Source organism: Canis lupus, chromosome 2, assembly GCF_048164855.1.
Source record: "Canis lupus baileyi chromosome 2, mCanLup2.hap1, whole genome shotgun sequence".
In the NCBI taxonomy this organism is placed as follows: domain Eukaryota; kingdom Metazoa; phylum Chordata; class Mammalia; order Carnivora; family Canidae; genus Canis; species Canis lupus.
Genome location: NC_132839.1, coordinates 27,460,737 through 27,480,118, shown reverse-complemented (window position 1 = coordinate 27,480,118; position 19,382 = coordinate 27,460,737). Strand labels below are relative to the sequence as shown.

The window sequence follows — 19,382 nt, the reverse complement described above, 5'->3', positions numbered from 1 at the left end:
GTGATCCTCAGGGTCATGAAGATCAAGCCCTGTGTTGGGCTCCATGCTCAGCGGGGAGGCTGCTTGAGATTCTCCTTCCCTCCTATGCCCTTCCTACTTGTCCTCTCTCTCCAATAAATAAGTTTGGTTTTTTTTTTTTTTTTAAAGGAAATAATGGGGCAGCCCAGGTGGCTCAGCAGTTTAGTGATGCCTTCAGCCCAGGGTGTGATCCTCGATCCGGGATCGAGTCCCACATCAGGCTCCTTGCATGGAGCCTGCTTCTCCCTCTGCCTGTGTCTCTGCCTCTCTCTCTCTCTCTCACTCTCTCATAAATAAATAAATCTTTTAAAAAAATGAAATAATGGAATAATTTAAGTTAAAAAAAAAAAAAAGGAAAGCACTTGCCTACATGCCTGTATCTTTTCTGAATAAGTCTTTCAATAAAAGTCTTTTAAGCTTTTAGATGACAAGCTGTTTAATTAGCCAAAGATTTATGGGACTGATCATTATCTTTTTAAAAATAAATCTAAAATTTAATTTATATATGCATTATTAATAAGATTACTGAAGATCAGTGGGAAAAACTGCTTTTGCTTGACTTTAACAAAATTTATTACAGTGTCTACTGCATACCAAAGTTATGGGCTAAATGTTAGGGCTAATAATAATAATAGGAAAATCAGACAAACGTGAACCCTACCATGAGAAACTTCCAGTTCAGTGTGAGAAAGATATTGAAACTCTTAATCCTACTTTGGATGATGCTATGAAGGAGAAGCACAAAGGGAACCTCACCCATCTGGATAGTTCATGTTATTTAAGCTAAATAAAAATGATCACTACATTTGTGTTAATTATGTCTAAGTTGACATGGTCAAATGAAATGTACAATACAGTATTAATAGTAGACGTCTTTATATTGAAGCTATTTTAACTATATGTAATTCTATCCCCATGAAACAAAAGGAGCTTCAGTAATCAAGTTATATTAAACTGAAAAGTCATCCAGAGTAATTTCCATATTTCTTAACTATAGGTATCCCTGGTTGTTTTGTTTATGCTCATCTTAACTAATAAAGTAGTCGCAAATCGTACTGCTTTTACAGGTCTAAGAAATCAATATGTTCACCTTTTTGTTGTTGCTTCTGAAGGAATTTCAGTGCACATTACCACTCCTTGTGTAAAGCAGTACATCACCTAGCAACTGTTGACTGCATTTTCTCCCTGGCCAAGGTCGCTAAGCAAGGAGATTACTGCAGGTAATGTATATTTTAACTCCCCCCACTTTTTCAGTGCTTTATATCAGTTGACATTATTCCATTAATTTTAGTGTTTTTATTATAAAATATTAAAATATGCAAATATGTTAGACTCTTGGTAAAACTGAAAGTCACATAGTTTATTTAAAATTAACAAATTCCTTTCTTGGTCTGTCATTGAATACAATGAAAGCAGATGTTCACAATAACTCTAGGGATAAATGTTAAATATTTCAATTTTTAGGTTTATGTGGGTGACATTTTTTTAACAGCATAATCCTTTGATTTGTTAGCTTTGACTTGAACACTTTGTAATATGTTTCACTTTATAAGTCTCATTTAAATGCAAACTAAATCAGATATGGGTGAGACTCCATGTATGATTGATTTCAAAGCATTGTCTCTTTTGCTATCAAACTATTCTTCCTTAAGTTTAAAACCTTAAGCCTGAGGGGCGCCTGGGTGGCTCAGTCAGTTGAGCATCTGCTTTAAGCTCAGATCATGATCTCAGGCCCCCAGAGCTCTAGGCCAGTTGCGCTTTTGGTGGTCTTGTGCCTGGGAACAAAGTGGTGGTCTTGTGCCTGGGAACCACCTCTGTGATGATTCACGGTGGAAGTTCGTGTCTGCTGGTGCTCTGTGCCTGGGCTCCCTCCTGTGCCTCTCCCGGGCTGGAATTCTGGCTCTGTGAGTCTGGAAAGCATCGCCTGTTGGAGTCTGGCTCTCTGTGGGCTCTTTTTTAAAACCACTAGCCCATTCCTGAGGGCTCTGCCCTTATGAACTAAATCAGCTTTCAAAGGCCTCACCTCCTAATACCATCAAATTAGGTATGAATTTGGGGGAGGGCACAAACATTTACTCTGTAGCACAAACCCAATTTTTTCATATACTTGAAGGAAATATTTAACTCACTGTCTTATTGTGAGAACTAAAAAGAAAACATAGAGGTGATATTGCCTGCCATCAGTGCTTTGGCATACAGAGTTCATTATGTTTGAATAGATATGTCCTGCTAGTCATACTTCTTTCATATCTTGGTTGCTCTCCTAGTTTGTGCCAAGTATTTTTTTTTAACATTTAAAATGTTCTTTATACCTAGCATAATACCCATATGGATGTTAAAAAATAGTTTATTGTAAAGCACTTATTTATTTGTGGGAGGACAGTTGCAAAAATTGGCTACCCCAGTTTTAGATAAAAATGTACTTAGTTTGCTGTTCTGTTTCATTTTGTTTTGCTATCCATTTATGTATGGAGTGATCTACCACGTTGTGCACAACACTTGTTTAAAATAGGCTCTTTGTGTTTTCATTTTTACTCAATTTTTTTTCACATCGGAGGGCTTCGAAAATTTCATCCAATTTATCATTCATAAAAATGAGATCTGTAAATGTACTCTAGTTGAATCTAGTTCTGGGAGAATAAGTCTGTCTTTCGTTGACATGATTTCCTTCCCTTGTACTGTGCACAAGGTCTGTGAAGCTAACATTCCTAATGGATTCTAATTGTGAATTAAGCAGAGGATTGGTTACAATCTGTATATTTGGTGTGTGTTTTCACACAAACCTCTTTCCACTGAAAAATACTTACACCTGGTTCATCTCTTCTTACACTACTTCAGTTGGCTTTTTGCCATTTGTCACTGCTGCTGCTGCAGCTAGTAAGAACAGAAGAACCATGTCTATGGGTATGTAGTTTATATTACATCAAATTTAAGTTTTCATTTCTGTATATATGTATATATCTATTTGTAAGCCAAAGCACACATATATATATTACATATAGTATGTAATTTAGAGTAATACATCATTTTTAGTGCATTGTAATAACCAGAATCCCATCCTCTGTCACTAATTAGCTGTGTACTCTTATTTAAATCTCAGGTATTCATATATAAAATTGTAAGAAGTAGAGTTATGAATTAGTAAATGGAGTAAATCTTGAAGTTGTAGGAATTCTTTATTGAGGTGGAGTCTTGGCAAAATCTCTGTGGAGTGAAAATACATCCCTTATTATGTCTCTATAAGACTATGCTTAATTTGTAGACTCATCAGAGGTTTAACAAACATTTTGAGTATCCACTCTGTGCAAGTTTAGTCCTAGATTTTTCCTTATTTGGGCATTTTCCAGTACATTTATTAAGAGACCCCTTGATTTGCATAAGTAAAATTTGAACTCCTTTTTAGGTGTACCCTTTAGAGTGTAGACTTTGGAGCAGGCAAGGTTTGAATACTAGCTTGGTTATTTGCCAGCTGACCTTAAGCAAGTTACTTTAATCTCTCTGATCCTCAATATCTGCATTAACAGAATACCTACCTCTCAGAGATATTGTATGAATTAAATGAGATAAAGATATATTAAACTATATTAAGCAGAACCAGACAGATATTAAGTACTTAGTAAGTATGAGGTAAAAAAAAAAAAAAAAAAAAAAGTATGAGGTAAGTATGAGGGTAAAAAGACATTCATTCAAAAATCAGAAAAAAATAAGTATTTTAAAAGTTGTCTTTAATAAAAATATCTAAACTTAAAGGATGTTAGTATTTTTCATACACATAATAATTGATTCTTTAAAAATCGTTTTTAGTTTTCTGTCAATTCTCAAGTCTGTCTCTTTGAACATGATTAGCATCATTATCTTAAAGTCTGTGTCTGATAATTCAAATATCAGGAGTCCTTGTGACTCTGTTTCTGTTGCCTGTTGTTTTTGTTCATTTTCATTCTTAGGGTGTTTTTTTTTTTAAGATTTTATTTAATTGAGAGAGAGCAAGCATGAGAAGGTGGGGGGCAGAGGGAGAGGGAGAAGCAGGCTCCCCACCAAGCAGAGAACCTGAAATGGAGCTCGATCCTAGCATCCTGAGATCCTGACCTGAGTCAAAGGCAGACACTTAACCGACTAAGCCACCCAGGCACCCCATTGATCTTTTTTGAATTCCTCATTGTTTTGATTACATTATGGGTATTGTATTTCACAGAATCATTATAGAAAAATTTGATATTGTTTTTCTCCTGAAAGAGTCACATTTGCTTCTACCAGGCATCTCAAGACACTAATAATAATCCGGCATCACTTAATCCATATCAGATCTTGAGATGCCTCACAGGTTCAAAGGCTCCCTTTATTACTTCAGATGCGTTTCAATGCCTGGTGTACAGCCCATCAGTGTCTCGGTCCAGAGCCAAGCTGTCGTAGTCTCTCTCTCAGTTCCCTCAGGAACCAAAAAAACACCCCCTGGGTCTCTGGCCTAATTCCTTGCTTTCTTGTTCATTGTCAGGGACTGTCAGTGGCTCTTTTCTATGTTTTATCTACTATTTGTTCTCAGGATTGTTCCAAATGACATATTCTTTCAGGGATATAAGTTCAGGAAATATTTCACATGCTAAAATACTTTCCAAATTGGGTCCTGTATATTAAGGAAAAATCCACCCGAATATTTTCTTTAAAGATTTTATTTATTTATTTATGAGAGATGGAGAGTGAGAGGCAGAGACATAGAGAGGGAGAAGCAGCTCCATGAAGGGAAACTGATGTGGGACTCGATCCTGGGACTTCGGGGTCACACCCTGAGCCAAAGGCAGATGCTCAACCGCTGAACCACGCAGGCATCCCCCACCTGAATATTTCAAAAGAATTTATTTATTTATTTATTTATTTATTTATTTATTTATTTATTCATTCATTCATTCATTCATTCATTCATTCATTCATTCGAGACACAGGGAGATAGGCAGAGACACAGGCAGAGGGAGAAGCAGGCTCTATTCAGGCTGCCCCACCTGAATATTTTAAATGAAAAATCATGCTATAAAGTTCAAGGAATGTAATCAACTTCTTTCTCTCTCTCTCTCTCTCTTTTTTTTTTTTTAGCAGAAGTAAAGTTTAGGGGCAGCCCAGGTGGCTTAGCAGTTTAGCACTGCCTTCAGCCCAGGGCGTGATCCTGGAGACCTGGAATCGAGTCCCACATTGAGCTCCCTGCATGGAGCCTGCTTCTCACTCTGCCTGTGTCTCTGCCTCTCTCTCTGTGTCTCTCATGAATAAATAAATAAAATCTTTAAAAAAAAATTTAGTGTAAATAGCAATGAAATAGGAAAGTTTTAACTAAAATGCATTTTAAGCTAGTATTTAAGTATCTGTCATTTATGCCTTTTTCCACCCTTAGATTGCTAGCTTGTTTAAAGATTTTAGTGCATTTGAACTCTTGCAGTGAGTTCAAGTTGATTATTTGGTTTCGTAATTGTAAGCTTTTCTTCCTAAATGCTCTAAGGACATTTTATTAACTATAACCTAATCTTGAGGCAAAAGTTCTTATTCTGAGTCTTTGTATCCATTTTTTATTCTGAATGTTATATTGTTTTACTAATTATGTTCTGTTTCCCTGAGGCACTTAAAGGAGAAAGATGCAGTTTCAGAAATATAATTGTTCAAGTTTAATGTTTCATTCTTTGCAGGCAGCATCCAGATTTCCTCAGTTCTTCTTAAATGCCATATCATCAATATGATTTTCATATCCTTCCTGCTGTAACTATCCTAATCTCATGCATCACCTCATCTCTCCAAATTATGATTTGCTTCTCATTCCACTAGGAAGTGTTTTGTCATTATATAATTTGGATAGCAACAGAGTAAGTCATTGTAGATTTTAGAGAGAACAAATCACTCAAAATTTTATTCTAAAGTGAAAACCTTCCTGGGAAATCATATCAGTGTCATGAATAATGATCTATTGATTTCACTTGACAGAGTACCTAGGATTTTATTTTAAAACTGATATTACTTGCAGATGCTTTCATTTTTTATAATAAATTTATAACGTACTTAGATAAAATTCCTATCTTTAGAATTACACTTTGAAAACTAAAAAATGTCCTTTTCTTGTCATCTTAAAAGTCTCCTTCCAAAGGATAATTTTAAATTATTTACTCAGAAGGTACTTTAGTTATTTTCTTTGAGAAATGTGAATGTACATACTTGGGGTTTTCTTAGCCAGATATACTTAAGGAAAAGGATTTAGGTATTTACGAAAGGTAGCATTTCTTAGTGTTATGAGCAAGGTCCGTAATGTGCTTATTAGTACATTGAGTCAAAAAACTTAGTAATCAATGAGTGCAAGTTAATGCAATTCAAGAACACTGTTCACCCAACACATTGTCAGAATTAGAAAATTTGATAATGCCTACTTTAAGTGAAGGTTTGAAAAAACAAGTCAACTTTCATATCCTACTGGTAGGAAAATAGATTGATACAATATTTGTATATGTTGAAAAATATGACACATACCCTGTCATTTGGAAATGAATTTCTTCTAGCTTAGAGAAACATTTGTCCATATTCACATGAACATATATATATATATAATTGTTCACTGCAGTATTGTTTATAACTAGTGAAACTAGTGTTTATTTTCTAGTGAAAACCTAGACACAGTCCAAATGTTGGACAGTGGAGAACAGCTAACTTATCTCTGCAGCAGCTTCAAAAGAATACTGTAGATATGTCAAGAAATGATCCTAAATCGGGGATCCTTGGGTGGCTCAGTGGTTTAGCACCTGCCATTGGCTTGGGGCATGATCCTGGAGTTCCAGGATCGAGTCCCGCATCAGGCTTATAAAGAGCTTGCTTCTCCCTCTGCTTGTGTCTCAACCTCTCTCTGTGTCTCTCATGAATAAGTAAATAAAATCTTTAAAAAAAAAAAAAAGACTAGAAAATGATGATGCAGATAGATACCACTACCTCACCATCTTTCAGTGTTCTAATTGTATTGCCCAAAGTGCTTCTTCGTCCATCAGGAACTTATAAAAGACTGGAAACAGCAGTTTGTAAGCTTCAGTTACTATAACAGTTATTGTAACTGTTATAGTTATAACTAATTTCTATTAATGTAATAATTAACTTTCACATATTATAACTGTTGCTTCTTACTTTCACTGAACACAGTTGATAATTCTGATTTTCTTTACATATTTCACCCATAATAGCAAAGAGAAAAAAAGTGACAGAAAACATTTCCCAATTATTAGATTAATCAAAAGATGAAAGTGAAGAGAAAGATAGCTGTGCTCTAGATACTACTGATGATGATGAAATTTCTTGTATAAACAAAATCTCAGATTGTGAGTGTTCGGGTGACAGTATCCTAGCTAAATTTTCCTAAACTCAAGCATCAGTGTGTGACTAATATATTTCTAAGGACAAATTGAAACGTGTTATTCTCCAGTTAGTTATTCCATAGGCAGCACACATCATGCAGTATTTGGTGACAAGAACCTGAACTATCCTGTTTTGCTGAAAGAACATGTAGTGGTTTCTTTTGTCTTTATGATGTTTGTGCACTAAAGTTTACTTGATACTGTTTGTAGGTGGACAGGTGCTGAAGGCAAGAGATTGAAAAAAACTTTCACTTTATGTGAAATAAACATCGATTTGATCGATTATTCTAATTTGGTATTTATAAATATAAAACTGATAAAGTTTTGCAGTTGTGAAGCAAAGAAGATGGGTGTCCTCTCCTCAACAAAATGATAAACTTTAAAAGATTTCAAAAAAGGGACGCCTGGGTGGCTCAGCGGTTGAGTGCCTGTCTTCGGCTCAGGTCATGATCCCAGGATCCAGGATGGAGTCCCACATCAGGCTCCCTGCAAAGAGCCTGTTTCTCCCTCTGCCTGTGTCTCTGCCTCTCTCTCTCTCAGTCTGTGTCTTTCATGAATAAATAAATAAATCTTTAAAAAAAAAAAAAAAGATTTCCAAAAAATTCAAGTATTTCATTTTTGTCCATGCAAGTTAGAGAAGAACCAGAAATCATGATAAGCTAGAACATTTTAGAAATGTATTGAAATTTAGAATTAGTATTTATGAATGACTATGGTCCAAGTGCATGCATGACAGCTGATGAGCAATTTATTACGTTGAGAGTGTGTTGCCCATTCCAAGTATATATATGCTTTTAACGCCAGGAAAATGTGGAATGAAAATTTGAGATTTGTTCTGTTTAAGTTCTTAATAAAAATTGTCCTGAGATTTTGTTTTGTTTTTACCACCTCTTTATTGCCACTTCTGGAAATTATTTGTAAAATGACTTGAAAGACTTAAAATAAAAGGATCCATTGGTAAATGGTGGACGCTGTATTTTTTTCTTTTTAATGTATATTGAGTGTTAAGGGAAAAAAAGTAGTTGTGGAATAATACACTACCGTATGATCCTGATTTTTTTTTTTTTTTTAAGGAAATCACAAACCAGTGCGAGGAGTGTGTAAAAACCTAAATGCAGAAAGAAAGTTGGGAAGGGTAGGCACCATGCTGCTCTCAGTGGTAATCTCTGAGGAGGAGAATGAGAGGGCAGTGCTCATAGGGACTTTGATAAATAGATAAAGCTATAGATAAAAACAGAAATGTAAAAGCTTAAAAAGGAAGACTAGCAAGGCAAAAAAATAATTTCTATATCAAAAAAAAGTAAAAGATACAGAAGACCATAGAAAGATGTTTCAGTTAAACAGAATATGAAAAATTAGGTCTCCAAGTTCAACACAAATATAATTTCTATTAATGTAATAATTTTAAATATGGAAATAATTTTCACTGATTTCCTTTATTATGCTTATTACTGAAAATGATTTAAATGAAAATAATCTGAACTGTAACTTTTAGTAATGAAAATATTGATCTTAGAGAATAGTAGAAAAAAAGATTGTGAAGTAGATTTCAGCAGTGGAGCTATTGTAAGATTCTGCTAACGTCTGTGTTTCAAGCACTATTATCATAATTGTCCTCCCAATTCTTATTTTATAGTTAAAATTTAATTTTCATACTCAAAGTAATTTCATACACTGGGTGTGTTCTTAAGGTCTATTTTTTATGCTAGAACTTAGAGATTTCTTTCAAAGGCAGTTTTCATGCCTAGTAAATTGAAACATGGTTCTTTTTTGCAGACCATCTCTACAAGAAGAAAGAAAAATTGTGATTAAAAATGGCCGGCACCCTGTGATTGATGTGTTGCTGGGAGAACAGGATCAGTATGTTCCTAACAGTACGAATTTATCAGTAAGTACCACGTGATACCAGTAAATAAGTAAAAGATGGTAACACTGATCTAAGCTTTTAAATACAAAATAAGTATTTTTATAATTTACTCAGGTTTTAACTTTGGCATTGAAGTAGTAATCTTGAGCTGTAATTTTATATTCACCACCAAATATGGAATTGGTGTCATTACCAATGAAAGATTATCCATAAATGGAAAGATTTAGCAACTAAAGATTTAGTCTTAATTACTTATCCTAGGTAACCCCTACAAATATTTTTCGTTTATAAATGCCCAAACATGCGATAGGGTGGAATCATACTGTTGTTTTGCAGATTTCTGTTAGTATTCAACATTATGTACTTTGTCCTATGTTTCAGTATTCTAAAATGTTATGTGAAAGAATTGGAGATGATTCAGCTGATTTCAGTGATGGGAACTTTTGTCCTATGGGCTAGAGTTCTCTGATAGAATATCAGTGATTCTAAAGATTTATTCATTTAACACATACTTACTATATTCCTATTTATCTTCAGGTAGTGAAGCAAGTGTTAGGACAGAGAGTGGTAAGCAAGACAGAAATATTCCTGCCCTAAGGGTGCTTGTGATCAAGCAAGAAGGTAGCCAAGCTACTGTAAAATATGATGTAGGAAACTATGTTGTCCTGGGAGCATGTAGCAGGTCACCCTAACTTAGTGTAGTAGGAGCATCGAGGAAGGTTTCCTGAGGATGAGATATTAATCGAAGAAGGAGTTAATGTAGGCCAAAGAAGTGGAGAATATACCAGGTCAAGGAACCAGCATGGCAGAGGCTGGGAGGGAGACAGAACAGGACAAACTCAGGGAAGTGAAAGATATTGAGTGAAGTGGAGCATAAAGTATGAAGAAAGAAGGGTTCAGAAATAAGAGGTGGGACGCCTGGGTGGCTCAACGGTTGAACATCTGCCTTCGGCCCAGGGCATAATCCTGGGGTCCCAGAATAGAGTCCCGAATCAAGCTCCCTGCATGAAGCCTGCTTCTCCCTCTGCCTGTGTCTCTGCCTCTCTCTCTTTCCCTCTCTCTGTCTCTCATGAATAAATAAATAGAATCTTTAAAAAAAAAAAAGAAGGAAGGAAGATGCCTGTTTGCTTACATGCCGTGTTAAGGAATTTTGATTTTTTTTTTCCCTAAAGCATCAAGGATACCACTGAGAGAGTGATTGAAGCTGGGGAAAAAATCAAACTTGGGGGATAGAGGGTGTGTGCATGTGTGCCTGCGCTCTGTGTGTGTTACATAGAGTTATGTCATTAAAGATAAAGCCATACTCTAATTAAAGTGGGGTAAGAGTAGGTTGTATTCAGTAACATAATTGCAAAAGGGAAGAGTCAAGTGTGAATGGAACTCAGCTCCAGTTTGTGCAGAGGTGATTGGGTGTTTTAAAGGAAGAATGAAGGACTAGGAAGGAGGAATGGGGTGGGAGGTGGAGGGGTGTCTTGCAGTTTCAAGGAAGTAGAAATTATAAAAAGCAGGAAAGGGAGCTGGTTAACATGAAACCCATCTGGGTTTAGTAAATGGCAACTGGAATTTATGTATTCCAAAGGAAGCAGAAAGAGAGGGAGAGTTATCTTCATTTCAAAGAGATGACTCAACTCTTTTAAGTGGTAGAAGAGTTATACCTCAAAGGGGCAGAGAAAGGGTTTATAACTGTAAGCTTTCTGAAGTAATTGCTCTGAGCAGAGGCTTAGGGGCCTCAGCCTTTCACCAGGATTTGGCTGGAACCAGCAGTAAATTTTCCTGTCTGTCTTGTACGTTTTCAGGTGGGAATTTTAAGGGAGATTGGGATCATCCTAAGAACATGGTCATGAGCTGTTAGAAACTATGCTAGTGTTGGTTCTGGTATCTTAGTAGAGGCAATAAAATCATTTTTGCTGAAAGTGTGGGTTTTAATAGGTCAAAGTTGAAGCCTAGTGGAGAAGAGTGCTCAAGAGGAGCCTGACTAGAGTTTGGTCAAGGTGAGAGTCTTTGTCAGCATCAAGTGAAATAATCTGGTGATGAAATACAAGAATTAATACTTAAGGAGGAATTAAGTGAGATTTGTTGTCATAATAGAGAATGAAATGCCCAACTTTAAGATTTCAGAGGCAGTGCTCTTCTGAGAGATAGCAAGTCCTATTGTGGCCACGGAGGTTGGGTAGTAGAAGTGGATAAGGTCTTTGGAGATGAGGAGATCAAGCAGTGGAGTGTGGGGAAAAAGTCATCCACGTAAGTATTGAAATTATCTAAGAGAACAGCAATATTTGTAGGGGAAGCCAGAGTTGTTCTAAGTGTCAGAGATTCCAAGGGATGGAGACTGGTGACCTGGAGTTTTGTCACTGCAGTGAGGACAAACAGAGGTGGTGGTCAGGTTCTAAGGAAACACAGGAGAACACATAAGAAAGAACCTCTGAACTCTGAGATATGTGTGGTAGGATGTGGCAAAAAGCTCAGCCTCCAAATGAAGTGAGCAATAGCCAGGTTTCAGTTTAAGCCTATTTGAAGGAAATGTTAAGTAAGGACGTTAGAAACATAGAAGGATTTGGGAATTTTTCAGAGGCCAGTGGGAGAACAGGGATGTAGTAGAGCAGTTAGAAATTAGGTCAGAAAAAGGAAGCCCAGAACAGCAATGGAGTTGGGAATATAACAGAGTGCTGCCTCTTGGGCTGTGAGCAAGGTGACAAGTGCACGTGGTGAATTTGGCTTACAGCAGGTGTGGTGAGTAAAAAGAAATGCTTTCAGTTACATCTAGTTTGATAAACTACATTTTGGTATAGCACCCTAGATTTGTTGGTAATATATAATCTGATCCCCAAAGTCTTTAAACTTGTTCGTTCTCATTAGGGAATTTATAATTTACTTAATTTATCGAGCCAAGTTAACATTTCCTAATGTTTTAGTGACTTTTAAAAGAAGACTATGTGAACATAAGAATTTCTTTCTCAGTTCCCATAATACTAGTGGCATATAGCTTTTCTTGAGAAAGTAATACAGTTGTAACATTTTAATACTCTGGTTTGTATTTTACTTATAAATCACTTAAACATTATTTCCTGTTGTTGTTTCCAGCCCCTAGCATGCCAACCAACTTGATCTCAAGTTGGGCTTTTTTTTCCCATTCTTTTTCATTCTTTTTTTTCCTCTTTTGCTTTCTTTAAAAAATGTATTAAGCTATTTAATAAAGCAAGATTTGAGAAACTAAAATAGCTTTTTGCCTAATTATAAGATCATTTTGAGGAAACATCAAACTTTATATTTAAATTTTTACTAAATAAATGGAGTGATTTTTTTTTCCACTAGGCACTTCAGAATATTCCAGAATATTCATTTCTTTTACATATGCTTTTTCTAACTTGAGTAGGAGTTGATATAGAACTGTTGCTATGGTGAAGTGCATTCTATTTTGCAGGGTATAAATTTATATATAGGAATAGTGTTGAAAAAGAACTTACTATGTAAAACTCAATTTAAAATATTTTATAGGTGTTAATTATAAAATATAGCCTGAAAATAATTTCCTGAAAGTCAAATGACATTGTTGCTTTTGATAATCATGTAATTTTAAGAAATGGTCTTTTGTACATGTGATTATAAGTAAAGTGTGCTTTTCTGGATTCTGTGTTATGCGAACTTATTATAGTTCTTCTGAACAAGCCAACTTTCTGCCTACTTTTCCTTTCCAGTTTTAAGAATACTCTTCACATTTCATAATCTGGCATTTATTTATGCATTTTTTAGTATATTTTATAATATTTTGCTCTTAATGATTTTGATATACTTTATGTCAGTATTGTGCTTGAGGTCAGATTACAAAGAAGAAAGAATACTTCCTTAATCTGGTGGAAGACACAGTCAATTAAATTAACACAAAGAGAACATCTACAAAGGCCATGAAGGAACTAACAGGTTACCTGGTAGAAGAATTGGCACCAAATTTGAACATACACTTCAGAGTAGAGGATATCCATATGGTCCCTAACAGACTAATGTTTTTCTGACCTGCTATGTTTTGGCTTTTCTAGAATGCAAGAATATAGCAAAGAATTATTATTTTTTAAAGATTTTATTTATTTATTCATGAAAGACACAGGGAGAGAAAGAGGCAGAGACACAGGCAGAGGGAGAAGCAGGCTCCATGCAGGAAGCCCAATGTGGGACTGGATCCCGGGACCCCAGGATCACGCCCTGAGCTGAAGGCAGATGCTCAACCGCTGAGCCACCCAGGCGTCCCATAGCAAAGGATTACATAGAAAAGACCTATGAACTTCGAGGTGTTTGGGGGACATTGGATGGAGATCCTAAACTGAAGGTGGATATGAAGACCAGGAGAGAGACCAGGAACTAGAGTTATGGATTTTAGAATGATCATGCTGTATGTACAAGAGTTTTGATTCTGGATCTGTCAGGGAAATTACATGAAAATGTAAAGAAAGCTGAAAAAAGCCCTCTCAGGCACTAACACTGAAAGCATAGTTTCACTACAAGCAGATTTATGGGTTTTTTTACTTTTCTTTTTTTAAAAAGATTTTATTCATTTATTCATGAGAGACAGAGAGAGGCAGAGACATAGGCAGAGGGAGAAGCAGGCTTCCTGCTTCCTGCGGGGAGCCCAGTGTGGGACTGAATGGCAGGACCCCAGGACCACGACCCAGGCCAAAGGCAGATGCTCAACCATCGAACCACCCAGGTGCCCTTATAAGCAGGTTTAAATGAGAGCTTTTTAAGAATCTTTTAAACATATTTCCCCTACCTTATTTTCAGAATTTAGAGTTTAATCTGAAGAGCACATTTATTACAATGGTAACTAGATGCTACAACATATTCCTTTCTGTCCTTGAGACCTAGCTTTGCTGCATCTTCTAGGAAACCTCAATTTGGCCTCTCCAAGCAGAATTGAAAGAAATACTCTTTGAAATCCTTTTTGTTTCCTTCTCTGATTTACTACATAATCTGAATGTTTGCAGACTTAGCAGTGCAGGATCTCCCACCTCCCATCTTGCCCCTTTCCAGTTCATTTTTTCATTCTGCAGCCACAGGGCTTTTCCTAACCTGTCCTGTCACTCTCCCATTTAAAATCATGCTTAAAATTCCAGCCAGATAGTTACCAAGTTGCTGTGCCTCTGGGACTTGGCAGATGGTATTCCCTCTGCCTAGAATGTCATCTTTCCCCACACCATCCACTCCTGCCTCACACACACCCACAACCCACCCCACCCTCCAGCTCCTGCTGTTCTTGAAGTCTTGTCTTGGATGTCACTTTCTGCATTGAGCCTTTTCTAACCAGTGGACTGGGCTGGGCTGGGTACCCCATCACTTACCCATAACACTCCTATTTCTCCCCATTTTAGTACTTACCAATAAATTATAAGTGCCTTTGTTTGTGGTGCTGCCCAGTGCACTGTGAGCTTCATGAGAACAGAATAGGCTTCTCTGATTTGTTGTAATCCTACTGTCAGAAACAATTCTCTGGCGCTTAGCAGACACCTGATCATATTGGTTAAGTAAACAAGGATTAGCCACAGGCTTTGAACAGTCTTCATATCTCACTTTAAATATTTGCCTTTCCCCTCCCACAAAATGTTTTTCAGGGTGTTTTATTAAAATATCACAATTTACTGAATAATTATACCGTAGAACTAGAAGAGAAATTAGGAATCAGTTGGTGTAACACTTCTTTTTACTTAGGAGGAAATGAAGGCCCAGAAAGGGACAGTTGACATGCCAGAGATTACGAGAGGTCTTGAACTGTCTCCCAAAACACAGCAGTATTCTAGGGCAAGCCAGTGCTTTTCAATCTTTTTCACTTTGCAGCACACCTTGAAAATGCTAAGAATTTGATGGTACATGGGAATGAAAGGAGAAGGAAAAAGTTGCTTGGAGCCAAAGGAGATTTGCCCAGGGCTCTGGCTGCCCCAGCCCCACCTGCCACCCTGAGGATTAGGAGGTCAGCTTCTTAGCATCCTTGTAACCTGTGAGGCAGACCAAGACAGTGTGTGCCAAGATATCCTGCTTGGGAAATGCCACTGTAATCCACTGGAGTCTCAGGACTGTTTACTTATTAAACTAAATGATATTCTGATGGATGGATTTTTGATAGAGACTAAAGTTGGAGTTTTAGTTTGTGTTTTTTGTTTTTAACATAAATAAATCTCCCTTATTGGGAGAGAGAATGGGAAAATTGTGGTTGTTAGTTTCTCAATTTGTGGAAGGGAAGAAAATGAGTTGAAAATGCAAAGCAGGAAGATTGCCAGGAAGTACTTGAAACCTGTGGATCTCTGTAGCCCAAGAGAAATCCACAGCCCACCTGTTGTGGAGTGGGACCCGGATAAATGCTGGAATCCCAAACACAGTCCCTTCTCCTCAGATCAAGAAGAGGATTTAAGCAGCATTCTCAGATTATTAGAGGGGACCAAGGATCACCAACTTCTTATTCCCTTCCTTCTCCCAGAACAAATACTTCTAGCTGCCCCTGAAATGCTTGCTTTGGCTATATAATAGTAAGACTGATTGTACTAATATTCATAAGCTCTTGACCCTCTCTACCTAATTACCAAGCAGACTAACAGTAATGTATACCATAAAAATATGTCTGAGTATTAAGATTAATTTAATTCTGTGCCTGGATTATTCTCCTACATTTTGCCATAAATGTATTTTTTACATCACATGATCATGGGATCATATTGTTAAAAAATAGAGGAAACGTCAATGGCATTTGAGTATTGTTTTCTCTTATTTCTCTTTTCTGGTGACCATTTCTTCCTGCTTCTGTAACAGTGAGGTAAAGAAGGATATTTTCTATGATAACTGATTATTTTTTAAAGTGTTCTGACCTGGGCACCTCTGGTGGCTCAGTGGTCTGGCGCTGCCTTCAGCCCGGGGTGTGATCCTGGAAACCCAGGATCGAGTCCCATGTCGGGCTCCCTGCATGGAGAGCTGGCTTCTCCCTCTGCCTGTGTCTGCCTCTGTCTCTCTCTCTGTCTCTCGTGAATAAATAAATAAAATCTTTTTGAAAAAAGTTAAAAAAACAAAAAGTGTTCTGACCAGTACTACCGTCTCTGCCCAGAATGTTCATTCTTCTGTTTTCCTGTCTGTAATCCATCTCCATTGGTCGAACTCCTACCCATCCCTCATGACCCAAAAGACACTAATGCCTCCTCAGAGCCCTCATCATCATTCTGGCCAGAAATAATCTCTTTTATCCTAGCACTTTCTTTGTTCTGTTTTTAAAACTTATCACTTACCTCTTCTTGGTATACAGAGGTAGTGGGAGAGTTGATTGGAGGAGTAAATTCAAATCCTAGTCTGCTATTATTTTACTATCATCTTTGATAGACCACTGTACTCTTCTTCAGTTTCTTCATCCGTAAAATGAAGAAATTAGGTTGAGTAACAACTAGCTCTCTGTGGAATGTAAATTGGACAGCATCCAGGCATCAGAAGGATTTGGACCCTTTCCTTAGCATGTCAGCATACAGCCTGTACCTCCTCTCCAGCCTCATTATCCCCCTTTCTGTTTGTAGTTCACCTTGGGTTAAAAGTACAAGGATTTGGCTAAGAGCTTCTCTGGAGGAGGCTTTCACTAGGGTGTCTTTTACTGTAACCTGTTATTGATTGACATTTTCAGGGAATAAAGCACTTTGAAACTGCCAAACTTTTTCAGCAGTCTGCGACTATTATAAAAATAGTTCTACCGTGAGTCTTTTTTGAAGATAGATGTCAATATCTGTACCTGTCAAGGAAGTTTTTTGTAGAAAATTAGCTGATGCCCAAGTCTTAGAAATTAACAAATGACAATTGCAGTGTTTTGCTCTATTTTATTTTATTTTTTTGCTATGTATCTGCGGACTTCAACATATTCTAACTGACCATCATTGTAGTGTAGCTGGTGATGGAACCACAGATGCCGACCCTGTGCTAGAACAGCGCTTCTCCTACTTAGCAGTGACTGTGACTCCCTGTCGTTGAGCAGGGATCCCCTCTGAGACATCTGTCAGGGGATGGTCTTTGCTTAACTGAATTCCCGTTCTGCTACTTAATAGCTCCGTGTTATTGGGCAAGGTCCTTAAATTCCCCAAGCCTCTATTTCCTCACCTGTAACGTGGGAATACAGTGGTTTTTGTATGACCCCATGAAATTGTTACGGGAACAAAATGAGGTGGTGCATATAGTCATTAGCAGTTATCTGTGGCACTTGTTAGCTGTGATTTTCCTTTGATCCCTTATAATTTGCCTTTTATGTTTTCATCTCCACTTCATTTTTCTTTCCACCGAAGACAGCACTTAATGTGGAAGTTGGTTAGTTATCTCAAAACTTACTGGTTTAGACATTAGTGCTGATTAGGAAGGCAACCACTTTATTACCTACAGATGATTGAGTTGAAAGCGTTTCACTCCTTAGAGCTTCCGAGTTAGTTCTTATCTGAAATCTTCAAATCCTGGATAGGCCTGGAAAGGAAAGTTCACTTCCACAGAAGTGACTACAAGTCCAACTGGCATCACTGTGTACCATTATTCCCAAATACCTTGTGTAAATGAATTCCACAGCTTCCCCTCTTTGATTCAACCCAGAGCCGCATATCTGTCATATGCCTGAATTTGGATATATTTTTCAGAGAGTCCTAGAATTTGAGGGTGAGAAATCATTTAATTAAACTCCCTCATTTTAGAATTAAAGAAACAGACCTACAGGGATGCCTGGGTGGCTCAGCGGTTTGGCATCTGCCTTCAGCCCAGGGCGTGATCCTGGAGACCCGGGATTGAGTCCCGCATCAGGCTCCCTGCGTGGAGCCTGCTTCTCCCGCTGCCTGTGTCTCTGCCTCTCTCTCTCTCTGTCTCTCTCATGAATAAATAAATAAAATCTTAAAAAAAAAAAAGAAAGAAAGAAACAGACTATAGAGTTGTATTGACCTGTCAATACCCTGTCAAATTTTTGATTCTCATTGGATAAAGAAACTGAATTAAGCAATGAGTATAATAAATACTCTTATCTTTGAAGGCATTGGAAGAAATAACTTATCTATGAGAAAGAAGATGTATATATTTTTTTTTTCTCATAGTTTTCTTAAATTACTGTTTAAAAAAATTTTTTGTTTGTGCACTTCCATCACCTACTCCCGTTGCTCATTAGGTTTGGTAATTCCACTTCAGGTAGCTCCACCAATGGTGCCTTCACAGTTCAGGGCCTCCTCATGGCACATGTAACCCTTCTGTAGGTTATTCCATCCTGTGTTCCATTCTTTTACTTTCTATTATGTGGAGTTTTTTTCTAGTATTCTGTTTTTATGTAAATATGCTGGAAATCCAAATAACAAAATATCATTTGGAAGTTATGTAAATTTTTCCTAAATTAATGGATATATAAAGAGTTATTTGATGGTTCATGATGATCATTCATGGAATAATCAAATTTTAAGATAATTCACTTCAATACTTTTAAACTACCTAATATTTCAAACAAATGAAAAAAATATAGAAAACAGTATAGCACTCATTTACCCTTCACTCAGATATCAAAGAGAATGACCTTTTGTGATATGAACTTTAGATTTATTTAAAGGAAATAAAGTGTTAACAGATCTAGCTAAGTTTATACATAATTAATTGCTATCCCTTTTCTTTCCCCTTCATTTCCTTATCTCATTGTAACCATTATCCTAATATTACTTGTTATCCTTGTACATGTTTTTATTCTTCTATGTATTTGTATTTTAACAATATATAATTTTGTGTATATTAAAAATGTACATAAATAGGCACATTGAACCTATTATGCTATTTTTGTAAATGATTGTTTTCATAATTGTACAAAGTAGATCTATTCATCTTCCTAATGATAGATAATTTGTTGGGTTTTTTTCTTTTTGTCTATTATGAGTACAAACAGTATTAGAGTGGACAGTATTATAAATATATCTTCTTCAGCACTTGTATATTTTCCTAAGGTAGACTCCTAGAAAAGGAATTGCTGAGTTATGTAGACTGATACACAGTGGTTTTTTTTTAACTTTACTAGGCATTTCCAAATTGCTTTCCATATACTTTGTAACATGCTGCATAAGTAGACTCATAAGCCTTTTGATGATACGTTGAATATGAAAGTATCTTTTAAAAATTATTCC

At 36.7% G+C, this 19,382-nt stretch overlaps 1 protein-coding gene across 7 annotated transcripts in view; it reads left to right on the top strand.

Moving 5' to 3' along the window:
* Positions 1-19,382, top strand: part of MSH3 (mutS homolog 3) — a 184,754-nt gene that overhangs the window by 119,446 nt on the left and 45,926 nt on the right. For 6 of the 7 annotated variants that reach the window (XR_012015279.1, XR_012015284.1, XR_012015281.1 and 3 more), the window contains 2 exons: positions 1,131-1,238; positions 9,159-9,270. Coding sequence is in view for 4 of the 7 variants with exons in the window: in XM_072793646.1 (XP_072649747.1) it covers positions 1,131-1,238; positions 9,159-9,270 (220 nt within the window). In the remaining 3 variants the exon portion in view is untranslated. The remainder of the gene's footprint in view (positions 1-1,130; positions 1,239-9,158; positions 9,271-19,382) is intronic. The other variant, XM_072793648.1, reaches the window with a different exon arrangement.